The sequence below is a fragment of the Muscardinus avellanarius genome (assembly GCF_963383645.1).
Source record: "Muscardinus avellanarius genome assembly, chromosome: 13".
Taxonomy (NCBI): domain Eukaryota; kingdom Metazoa; phylum Chordata; class Mammalia; order Rodentia; family Gliridae; genus Muscardinus; species Muscardinus avellanarius.
The window spans coordinates 29,958,023-29,970,986 of record NC_137799.1 but is presented as its reverse complement, the minus strand read 5'-3'; the positions used below and the strand labels follow the sequence as shown (position 1 = coordinate 29,970,986).

The 12,964-nt window shown below is 37.1% G+C and overlaps 1 protein-coding gene across 1 annotated transcript in view; it reads left to right on the top strand.

Annotated features, from left to right (window-relative positions):
• The window catches only part of LOC308272556 (FSD1-like protein), a gene marked incomplete at both ends in the record, with an annotated part of 32,458 nt that overhangs the window by 7,745 nt on the left and 11,749 nt on the right, over positions 1-12,964 (top strand). Inside the window, 3 exons of the mRNA XM_080709427.1 lie at positions 602-811; positions 3,320-3,418; positions 8,243-8,372. Of these exons, the coding sequence (XP_080565553.1) occupies positions 602-811; positions 3,320-3,418; positions 8,243-8,372 (439 nt within the window). The remainder of the gene's footprint in view (positions 1-601; positions 812-3,319; positions 3,419-8,242; positions 8,373-12,964) is intronic.

Here is a 12,964-nt window from a genome sequence, read left to right as displayed (position 1 = left end):
ATATATATATATATATATATATATATATATATATATTAGTAAAAGCATAATCTTGAGTTATTTTAATCACTATGTTTGAAATAATTTATTCTCTTTGTCAGTACTGATTTGATTTATATTCCACAGCTGTTTAAAACAAGAGACTGAAAACATATTCAAAAATAAGTCATACTTGATTATCCTTAAAATTTCTGTGTGCGTGTATGTTACTGAGGATTGAACCCAGGGCCATTTTACCCCCTAGCAAGAGGAAACAGGATCTTTCTGAGTTGTTCAGAGCCTAGTTAAATTGCTGAAGCTATTTAAAGTTGTAATCCTCCTTATCTTAGCCTTCTAGGTACTGGGATTAAAGGCATGTGTTAGCACACTCAGCCTATTTTTTCTTTTGGATGGGTACGTTAAGTTGCTGACGTTGGCCTCAAACTTGTAAAATCCTTTCTCAGCCTCCCAAGTACTGGAATCACCATGCCTGGTTTCATTCACTCTTGAATAGTTCAAAGGAAGAATAAAAAAACAAAGTTTGAATGATGACTATAAATTCTTGATTAGTGCTATACTAAATGAGGGACTCTTCCCCTCCGCCTTTGTTTCTTCGTTGCAGTTCCCAGAGCTCCAGAGATAGACCCAGGAGAGTGTTTGGTGGCTGACAACTCTGTAACAGTAGCTTGGAGAATGCCAGAAGAAGATAATAAGATTGACCATTTCATACTGGACTATAGGAAAACAAATTTTGATGGACTTCCACGTGTAAAAGATGAACGATGTTGGGAGATGATTGATAATATCAAGGGTTTCGAATATACATTATCAGGTAAAATGACAACATTTCAGGAATATCATTCTTAGAAAATAACTGTAAATATGAAAAATATTTTGTTACTTTAAAGGATAAAATTATTAAGCTTTTTAGCCCAACTGGCTTTTTTAGATACTCATTATGGAAGTGAATTTCTCTTAAAATAAAAAGAAAACCTTTATTTTAATTACTTAGTGACCTTTGTAGCCTGATAACAGAATGTATGCTACTGGGCTTGGTGGCACATGACTATAATCCCAGTATGTGTGAGGATGAGACAGGAGGATCTCAGGTTTGTAGCCAGCCTCAACAACTTAGTGAGATCCTCAACAGACTGTTTCAAAATTAAAAAAAAAAAAAGCTTAGGTAATAGTTCAGAGGTAGACTTCCCCTGAGTTCAATCCCCAGTACCCAAAACAAGCAACCCAAAATGTATGAAAAACAAATATGAAAGTATGTTCTGGAAGCAGTATTTCAGAGTGACACAATTTTTACCTTGGTTTTGAACCAAGTAAAAGTTTTAATATTTTAGATGTACTCATTATTCCACATTTTACAGATACTATAAATATTGTTGCTTTTACTGCTTTAGGATTATCTTAATGTTAATACTTTAAGTAGAATTGTTACTTGGTATTAGGCATTTTTATGTTAGTTGGATGTGGGGATGTACACCTGTAATTCCAGTACTTGGGAAGCTGAAACAGGAGGATCACAGGTTTGCAGCCAAACTCAACAACTTAGTGAGACTCTGTTTAAAATAAATTAATAAAACGGAGCTGAATGTGTAGCTCAGAGGCAGAACTACCCATGGTTCAATGCCCAGTACAACACACACACACACACACACACACACACACACACACACGTTTTATTTTCATGTTGGTCTTTTAAAGTCTTTTAGAAAGATAACTCAACATAGTGGGGACTTTGGCTGTTTGAAATGGCCAAATGTTGCCTGAGATATTCAACACTTGTGAATAGCAGTAACATTAGGAGCTACCATTATTGAGTACTGACTATGTCAAGAGCTAGGCTTAAGTGCATTTTACATAGTGTACTTCATTTGAACCGTACACTACATTTTCAGTTAGTCTTAATTTTCTTTCTTTTTATTATGCTGTGGATTGAACTCAGGACCTTGTGCATATTAGGCAAATACTCAACCACATCCTCAGTCCCTTTGTTTAATCTTTTTAATAGTTTTGCAGTTGATTTTATCATTTGTTTTACAGATAGAAAACTGAGGGTTATTCAAGTTGTTGAAGGTTCTGTACCTAGTATTTTTGGACTAAGATGTTAATCTAGACTTATCTTCACAGTTTGTGTTATTGATCTCTGTTTAATAACACTAAACTTGTATTTTATTTTGGCAGCACTAGGGATTGAACCCAGGGGTATTCTACCTTCGAGCTATACCCCCAGCCCTATTTTTTTCTTTATTTTGAAACAGGGTCTCACTAAGTTGTAGAGGCCTCACTAAGTAGCTGAGGCTGGCTGCAAGCCTATGATCCTCCTGTCTCAGCCTCCCAAGTAGTAGGATTACAAGTGTGTACCACCATTCCCGGCTTAAATTTATTTTTCATTAAAAAATTTTTATTGGTACATTGAACATCTTAAGGGGTACAAGATGGTAGAGGTATACATGCAAACGTCGCTCGTTTATCCCTTCCCCAAGAGTGTGTAGTCAGGCGTGGTGATGCACGCTTGTAATCTCAGTACTTGAGAGGCTGAGACAGGAGGATCGCAGGTTAGCAGCCAGACTCAGCTACTTAGTGAGATCCTCCACAATTTAGTGAGATGCTGTTTCAAAATAAAGAATAAAAAATAGTGCTGGGGGGTGTAGCTCGGAGGTAGAATTCCCTAGGTTCAGTCACCAGTTCCACACACACAAAAAAGAGAGCATTTATAAAAGTTTCTGAGAATTTCTGTTTTTCAGAAATCAAATGTTTTACTACTTAAATTATGACATTTCTCTTTGAATGATATACTGGGGTGTGTGTGTATGTGTGTGTGTTACTGAGAATTGAACCCAGGGGCGTTCTACCCCTGAGCTATACTCCCAAACCTATTTTGTTTTATTTTATTTTATTTTATTTTATTTTATTTTATTTTATTTTTAACCAGGGTCTCATTAAGTTTCTGAGGACCTCACTAAGTTGCTGAGGCTGGTCACAAACCTGCAATCCTCAGCTTCCCAAGTATTTGGATTACAGGTGTGTACCACCACACTTAGCTACATACTGATTTTGATGAAGTATGAAAGGATACCTTTTTATCACTGAGTTAAAAAACTGGACAAATAAAAAATATTAGTAATTGTATAATTTGTGTCTTTTGAATAAAATAATGGGCTAATTGTGATCTGAGTTACTTCAAGTATTATTACCCTCTTAAATTTGGAGGAATTTATATATCCTCCAAATAGACTTCCAAGGGAAATATATTTGAGGATTTATACTCATACTTTTGGGGAGAGAGACCTTTACATTTTGTGTTTAAAAATCATTTTATTTTTTTCAGGCTTAAAATTTGATTCAAAATATATGAATTTCAGAGTGCGAGCTTGTAACAAGGCTGTGGCTGGAGAATATTCTGATCCAGTGACTCTAGAGACCAAAGGTAAGATCAGTAGGTATTTATATAGTATAGAAAAAAACCTGAATATCTGAAGTTACTCAAGAATTTGTGACTGGAAGCATTTCACATGTGATGGAATTCTGTCCTCACCTCCTCACACACCTTACTTCTGGCTTTCCTAATAGTAGGGATTATAAGGCAGGGAAATAGGACTCAAGTAATGGTTTCCAATTATTTAGTCATTAAGATCATTTTAAGAGATGATAATTGACTAGGTTTACTTTCAGAATCAGATGTTACACATCATTGTAGATATTTGGGACTTGGAGCATTCCAGTGGTCTCTAGTTTATATAGCATTTGAATAGGATGATATAAAAGTAAATCAGAATAAAACAAAAGATGAGGCCCATATGTTATTGTTTATTTCTTCTTTGCAGTGCTGGAAATCAAACGCAGAGTGTCATACATGCTAGGCAAGCACTGTACTCCAGTCCCCAAAGCCCATAAATTACTGAGGAGATAAACTCAGAAAAATATGTTTGCATAATGAAGGTCTAGAAAAATCTAACTTCATAATTTGTTTGAAATAGAAAAATTTTACTTGAGAACTATAGATAACTTAGCCAAGAAGTGTAATTACTTTGATTTATCAAACTGAGAAGGTATTATTTTTTTTTAACCCTGTGTGGTACTGGGGATTCAGTACAGGGCATTCAACCTCTGAGCCACACCCTCAGCTCCTCTATGAAATTTTTCATTTTGAAACAGGGTCTCACTAAGTTACTGCATACTAGCTGCAAACCTGCAGTCTTCCTGTCTCAGCTTTTCCATATTGGGATTATAGGTGGTGCCTCCAGCTTTTATAGAGATTTCTTACCATTTCAAAGTTGTTATAGGCAGAGAATATTTTCTGCTGAACTGTTATTAGCCTTTTCAGGTAAAATTGCACTACAGTTACTTACCCTTTGGTAGATCATATATTTTGTATTTCTTTTCTTTCGTTTACCCTTTATAGTTGGTGACCAAACTGTGGTGAATTAGTTTCTATACAAATTCCCTAAGATTAAGAAAGCAAGCTGGGCCAGGCATGGTAGGCTGAGATCAGAGGATCCCGGTTCAAGGACAGCTTCAGCTACTTAGTGAGGTTCTTTGCAATTCATTGAGACTCTTTCAAAAAAAAAAAAAATAAAGAATAAAAAATTGGACTGGGCCTCGGTTCTATCCTCAGTACTGAAAAAAAAAAAAAAAAAAAGGCAAATAGCTTGCCGGTGCTGGGGTTTAACTGCTTCTTTTAGCAGTGTCTGGATCTTACTAGCCAAACCCTCAGCCCTGAGATCTACGAGAGACTAAGATGATTCTGTGTTGAGTAAACTCCGTGGAGTGCTATTAGTCTGAAACAAAACTCCGAGGCCCATTGAATGGTGAATCTGATCTTCAGGGAATACCAGAATAAATTTCATCTCTTAAATGCTTATGAATCACAGATTTTCTCTGGTTATTCCATAGCATTGGCATGGCTACTGATGAGAACAAGAGCTCCATAGGAAAAGTCCAGATTTCTTACTAATTTATTTATCTTGCTACAACCAATAAAAATAAGTATATAGACAAAGAGTGAAGGTAAAAGAAAGAGATGGAGATTAAATATTTGAGGCCCATCAAAATATTATATTCTAGCCAGGTGTGGTGGCTCACGCTTGTAATCCCAGCATTCGGGAGGCTGACACCAGAGGATCTTGGTTCATGGACAGCCTCAGCTACTTAGGCCTTTTGTAACTTAATGAGACCCTGTTTCAAAATAAAAAAAATAGGGCAGGGGGTGCGGCTCAGAAGTCAAATGCCCGTGGGTTCCATCCCCAGACCTGCAATATATATATATTAAAATTGTTGGTATGAAAAATAATGAACATTGTTTATTTCTGTCCCTTTAGTGTATATACCATCATTTCTTCTGGCATGAAAATTGTCAAAAGTGATGAGTACTATAAATTGCTATGGCTAGAATTTTTAACATACACTTTTACTTCTGTATAAAGAGAAATGATACTATTAATAAATCACAAAATCTTCAACCTGGAATACTAGGGCTATGATATAATTTTACCATATCAGAAAAGCAGCTACTAATACATATTAAACAAATTAAACATTTAAAGTTTTCACAGACTTTTAAAATATGGAAACTAGCTTCTAGCTATACTACAGGGCTATCCAAGAGACAGAACCTCACTTTTTTTTTTTTTAACGGTACTGGGGATAGAACCCAGGGGTGTACCTCCGAGTGACACCCTGATACCCCCAGTCCTATTTTTTTATTCTCTCTCTCTTTTTGAGGATGGAACTCAGGGTCATTCTATCTCTGAGCGACACCCCCAGCCCTATTTTTTGTTCTTTATTTTGAAACAAAGTCTCACTGAGTTGCAAAGGGTCTCACTAAGTAGCTGAGGCTGGCTTCCAACCTGTGCAATCCTGTCTCAGCCTCCCAAATGCTGGGATTACAAGTGTGTGCCACCACACTCGGCTTTTATTCTCTATTTTGAAACAGGATCTCTGAGTTGCAAAGGGCCTAAGTAGCTGAGGCTGTCTGCAAATCATGATCCTCCTATCTCAGCCTCCCAAATGCTGAGATTACAAGCATATACCACCACACCCGACCAAAACCTCACTTTTGAGGACATCTTTTATTGTTTTTAGCAGCTGGGTGCAGTGATGCACGCTTGTAATCCTAGTACTTGGGAGGCTGAGGCAGGAAGATGGCAAGCTGTGGCCAGCCTCAGCAATTTAGGGAGGTCCTCTGCAACTTAGTAAAACCCTGTTTCAAAATGTAAAACAATAAAAAAATAAACAAAATTAAAAACTATAGTGTTATCCCATGATTTCCAAGAGGCTCTGTGACTTAACTGAGGTCTAGGAAGTGAGAGATAGCATCCATCTAGAGACAGCAAGGAAGAAGTCAAAGATGAAAAACCTCTCAGATTGAAACCTGTGCCTCCCTGTTTGGACGCCATGGTATTTGATAAGTCTAGCCACAAGCGGTTTGTTTTTCTTGCTGTCCTCAACTCCAGATTGCTGGTGGCCATTCTCTCTATCATAAGAAACATGAAGAAACAGATTTAGGGTTCTTTCCTTTCTTTAGCCTTAGGATTTTAACAAGTAATTAAGAATTGATGGCATCTCAGAATCAAAGCCAACTTTTCTTTCTCTCAAAAATGTAGACGCTTAGTCAGATATGGTGGCACACACCTGTAATTCCAGTGCTTGGGAGATAGAGACAGGAGAATTGCAGATTTGAGGCCTGCCTCAGCACTTAGCAAGAACTTGTTTCAAATTAAAATAGGGCTAACATAGTAGCTCAGAGATAGAATGACCCTGGGTTCAATCCGCAGTTCTCCATACACACACACACACACAGAATGTAGATATCCTCATAGTCACTGCCTAAGAGCTTAAATATAGAGATGAACTGTTTGCCTCAAGTGCTTTATTTTGGATATACAAGGTCTCAGTGCTAATCCTGCCTCTTTAATAACCTACCTATTAAGGGATTGTCTCTCCATCTTTAGTGAAAAATCTCATCTTTGTTTTTCTAAGTTTATTTCTGTTTAGATGCAGATTTTGCAAGTTATTTAACTTTCTTGTGTAGTATGACATTTACTAGAAGCTGTGTGGTCAGTAGATTTGTATTGAGAATGTTGTTTTATAAATAAAAACAATGAACAATGGCTCTGATGCATAGTTGAACTTGAAGTGCTCTTTGCTGAACAGTAGAGAATAAAAGATTTCTTGATTCACTAGGTAAACATTAGGCTCTCTGTGTGCTTATTTTGTTGTTTGATGATGCGTACTTCACAGACACACTGAAGCCTTAGCTAAATTAAGTAATGTCCTTATGTGAAATGAGATAGTATATGGGAATATTCCTTCAATGAATAATTATCAGAAATTTGAACATGTGGAAGAGAACAGAAGCATATTAGTTGCTAACTGCGTGGTAGATGATACCTTGTAAGATAGAGATTCTGGGAATTGCATTTTAAAGTAGAAAGGTCTGCAGTTTACAGCTGTGAATCAATATATCTTAATGATTTACCCTGAGTTCTCAAGGAGGGAGGCTAAAACCTGGTTATAAGATTCCTAAATTAGCAGTTCTGACTAAATCTTGTGACATATAGATGGTTCCTCAAAATACCAAATAATCCGAGAAATCTGGCTTTGTTTCATGATTTTGCTTTCATGTAAGTGGCCCATTCCCCATCTGCTCTTTGCCATACAGTCAGGTATCAGCTAGGTGAGTCCTGTCCTGTCATCGTGGCTTGCAGTTTTCATGCTCATCTTAATTTGATACTAATGAGTTTTAAGTATGAAATTATTAAGTATTAGAGTGCCAGAGAAAATGTGAATGCCACATTTTTCACTGTGATTTGATATATTTCACTGTGATTTGATATATTATCTCTCTTTTCACTGTGATTTGATATATTATCTCTCTTTTCCCTCCTTAATTCAACCAATTCTTCCTTTCTATTTAATCAAAGCAATCAATAGCTAATTGATATTTTAATAATAGGAAACTGGGGTTACTGTGTGTGAGGGAAATTCCAGTCTAAGAAATAGCAGAAATACTAGTGGCTATGCAAATACGTTTTACTTGGTTGTTAGCATATAGGATGTGTAGAGAAGAATGGGAATTAAAGTAGGAATCAAAAATTACAGCCTAATCATTGAGAATTCTAAATTATAGGATTAGGAATATGAACTTTATTTTCTGTGTATAGTGTTGAATCAATTAAGTAGGAAAACAATGAGATATGAAAAGTATACTTCATAATATGGAGACTATTTATAAAAATATTGTCTTGGACAGCACTTAATTTCAGCTTGGATAACTCATCATCTCATGTGAACCTGAAAGTTGAAGATACCTGTGTAGAGTGGGATCCTACTGGAGGAAAAGGTCAAGAAAGTAAAATTAAAGGAAAAGAAAACAAGGGCAGGTAAGCCAGCTCATTAAATTTATTATATGGGCAATGCCTGTGCATTGGTTTTTATTTGACAATAATATATATTTTTATTCTATATACCAAATATGATGTATTATATATTAGTAATTTCAAAGTAAAGAGTATATCATTTCAAATGTGAATTTTCCATTAACATTTTCTTTACTTTTTTCTTAATTTCTTTTCTAATCTCATACATTTTTATTTCAATATTCCATTTCTTTAAAGTTTCATACATACAGCAATTTACACTATGTATAGAGAAATTGTTCCTGGGATAATTTCTGAATATTAGGCTTGTGGATCACCTGTCTTACTAGAAAGTCTGCACTAAATGAAGACTTGCAGCGTTTATAACCCCAGAGTCTTGCCCATGATGAGTAACTCAATAAATCCAAGAGGAGGCTCAAGGACCTTTTGTTATTGTCATATTTTATCTAAATACTGTCAAAGTGTGGATGCCTTTTTTTTAGCAAAGAAAATTTTTGTTCAAATGAAATATCTTTGTACAGTTACAATATTGAATTTTAAAAAGAAACTTCAGCAGGCTTTTGATCTAGTTTTAGTATACGGAGTTAAGTTTAAAGTAGTCTCTTAACAGTTGCCTATTTTTGTCTGACAGTTTCCATGTTACTTCACTGAGGAAACACACAAGGTGATGATCTGTGTCTGTCTAGTTCTAGGACTTAGTATATCTAGCTTGGCTGAATAACTTTAATTCTTTTAACTAGCAAGCAGAAGCCATTGCAGCAGTTTTCATAAGCTAAAATACTGCTCTGTGTAGACTGTCTGTATTGGTAACTTATGTTTTGAATTTAAGCATTATAGTGTGCCGCTTATTATTTGATATAGTGTATATGATAACAAAGAAGCTCTGCTTTCAAGTCTTTCTTGAATTATTTTTTCTCATCTGATTGTTTTCCTGCTTTTACTTATCCGTGGCAGCTTTCTATTGTACTGAATTCAGTATATCTAACATTATAGCTTTGCCTTTATTTGTACTTGACTAGAGGAAGGATTTGAAGTATTGTATACTTTATAATAATCATAATTTCCAGAGCATCAAGATTAAAAATGAAGGCCATTGCATAAATTATTAGGATAGTGCCAGAAATATGAGTAATTTCACATTTTACAAGTAGTATTGTGCTTGTTTGAAAATACCACACATTATTATCAGAAACCAGAATATGTTCTCTTTTCAAAGTCCTCTTGGAGCTCTCTTCTTTTCAGTTTATTTTCTCATTATTGTTAATAATGATTACATAGCCGGGCATGGTGGCACACACTTGTAATCCCAGTACTTGGGAGGCTGAGATGGAAGGATCCCAGGTTCATAGCCAGCCTCAGCTACTTAGTGAGGCCCTCTGCAACTCAGTGAGACCCTGTTTCAAAATAAAGAATAAAAAGTTGGGCTTAGGGAGTAGCTCAGAGGGAGTTTAATCCCCAGCACCACACACACACACACACACACAAAAAGATTTCATAGTATGCTATAAATTGTAAAATGCTACTGGATTTAATTATCTGTAAACTTTCATTTGGTTTCTTGGAAATTTTTATTTATGGTTTTTTCCCCCCAGTACTGGGGATGGAACCCAGGGGCATTCTACCTCTGAGCTACACCCCCAGCCATTTATTATTATTATTATTATTATTATTATTATTATTATTATTATTATTATTTATTTTGAACCTGGGTCTCACTGGGTTGCAAGGGGCCTCACTAAGTAGCTGAGGCTGGCCCCGACCACTATCCTCTTGTCTCAGCCTCCCAAATTCTGGGATTACAAACATGCACCACACGTCTGGCTTCTTGGAAATTAAGACTCTTGTATTTAGCATGGCAATTTATATTATTTCTTTCTCTCTTCTTACCTTTAAGGATGTTTTATATGTAGATCACTTCTAGAATGTTATACAGGTTAGGATCCCTTATTTGAAATGCTTGGGATGCTGGGCGTGGTGGCGCAGGCTTGAAGGCAGCCGCGCGCGCTGGCTTAGGAGACCCAGTTTCCAAATAAAAATGTAAAAATAGTTCTGAGAGTGTAGCCCAAAGGTAGAAGGGCTTCCAGGAACCCCAGTACCACTAAAACAAAACAAAACAAAACAAAACAAAACAAAACAAAATGAAATGCTTGGGATCAACCCAGGATATTTTGGGTTTCAGAAGTTTTTTTTTTTTTTGTGGTAGTGGAGGTGGAACCCAGGGACTTTCTACCTCCGGGCTATACTCCCAGACCTATTTTATATTTTATTTGGAAACAGGATCTCACTAAGTTGTTGAGAGCCTCACTAAGTAGCTCAGGCTGGCTTTGATCTGTGCGATCCTCCTGTCTCAGCCTTCTAAGCACAGGGATTACAAGTGTGCACCACCATGTCCGGCTTTTTTCAAATATTTGCAAATACATAATTAGCTATTTGGGTTGGAATCCAAATCTAAATACAGAATTCATATATGTTTTATATACAGTATATACACATAGCTAGAGGGTAATTTTATACAGTATTTTTTAGTTCACTTGTGACTCATACTTGAAGTAAGGGGTAGAATTTTCTACTTGTGGCATCATGTCAGTGCTCAAAAGTTTTCAGTGTTGGAGCACTCATTCAGAATTTTGGATGAAAACTACTCGAACCATGTATGTTTATTTGTTCTTTTCATAAATATCTGTTAAATGTCTGCTGGAGCTGGGCATTGATGGCCCAAGCTTGTAATCTCAGGACTTGGGAGGCTGAGACAGGAGGATCACAGGTTTGAAGTTAGCCTCAGCAACTTAGTGAGGCTCTCAGTAATTTCTGAGACCTTGTTCCCAGATAAAAAATTAAAAAATAGGTTAGGGGGTGTGGTACAAAGGTAGAAGGCCCCTGGGTTCCATCCCCAGTACCACAAAAAATGTCTGCAGGATGTTTCAGGAAGTGTGCTCTGACTCCATAGCTGATATGTGTATTACATTATTGCATCACTGTTATTATGCAAGGTAGATGTGTGCAGTGGTAAGTGGGAATAGGAACTCAGAGGAAGAGCTGCCTAGTGTTGAGATCAGTTGGGAGCCTGTGCAGACTTATGGTGATGAGGTAAGGAGCGGGCACTGGCTCCCTCAATGTTCCACTTCCTGCAACCAAATGGAATCAACACAGATGGTAGGCAGAGGATCGTCCCCCTGCCAGGATGCTACAAACAAAAGGTTTCTTCTGGTTAATGGGCCTGAGAACCAAAATGGTGGATAGGAGAAGGGTTAAAAATGGCAACAACAGTGGAGAAGAGAGTCTTCAGGGAGGTCTCCAAAGAGGCACCTGAAAAGTATCTCAGCATATGGCCTCTCCCAGAAGGGAGCCTCTGGAGAGGACTAGGCGAGGAGTACAGGTAGCCACGTTTGGGGATGGATGCAGTTGTTAACTCCCTCTGGAAAGTGGGGTGCACTAGCCATACCCCAAGTCTGCTGTCAGCGAGGCAGCCTGCCAGACCCTGTGCTCTAGTGCCCCCAGGCTGGCAAGGAAAGCCTTGTACTTGCCTGTGGTTGGGCGTGAAAGATCATGCAATGAATTTGGGCCTGGGCTATACTCCTTAGAAGAGTTACTTCTCCTGGTAGGATGTGGAAGACCTTCATCAAGGGAGTAGTATGTAGGCTGCTTCATGAGAAACTGGGAGAATGTGCGGTATTTATATTTGTAATGAGAGGGAGAGCAAGGAGAGGAAAGATGGGGCAGATGAGTTTAAAGAACATGTTGGTACTTTTCATTATATAGTGCATCCTGTGGGTGGTGAGAAGGCTAATGAGAAAGTAGATCGGGACCAAATCAAGATCTTGAATTTCCAGATTACGTATTTGTAGATAATATGGAGGTACATGGTTTTAAAGCAGGGGCATAAAAACTAGGTTTATCTTAAAATAGTGAACAATATATGTTGGGTAGCAGAGAGATCATTTGGGAAGCTGGCAAAATAATCTAGTTTACAGGTAGCAAAGAGCTTTAATTCAGATAGTAAAGTGACCAGGGCGTCTCTAAGAGAAGCAGGTGGAAGGAGATCATGCTTCACATAAGATGGTAGCTGTTTTGTTTCTTACAAATGCTTACTTGGAGCTAAGGTTGGGCTGCAGCAATTACAGTGTCGCCCTCTAACTTTTCTCTGAAACTGAACTGCCAATCTCAATAGCTATGTCTGTTTTTCTTTTTTCCATGCTTTCCTTTGTTCCTTTACCACGGGTAAGTTATACATTTTTCTGATTATGAGATGAACTCTTAAAATATTTGGAAGCAGGACTAAGTGAAATTTTCCTTTTCACATTGTGACTTCCTATTGCTATTTTTTGCTCTGAATTACTTGGAATATATTTTTCAAATGCGTTTTTCCCCCAGCAGACATTTGAGCCCACCAATTGAGGTGGTGAACTATCAGTGGATTTTGAAAAGGTTGCTTCTGATTCTGTTGCACCTTCTCAGTTGAGAGTCAGTGATTTGTTACAAAATCCCAACGCCCTGTATTTCTCCAATTTAGAACTGTATTTCAGGAAAATATAGGTGGTCCTTAGTTAATAGCATGACATATTCCATTTACTCAGTCTACATTCATTTAGTCAAAG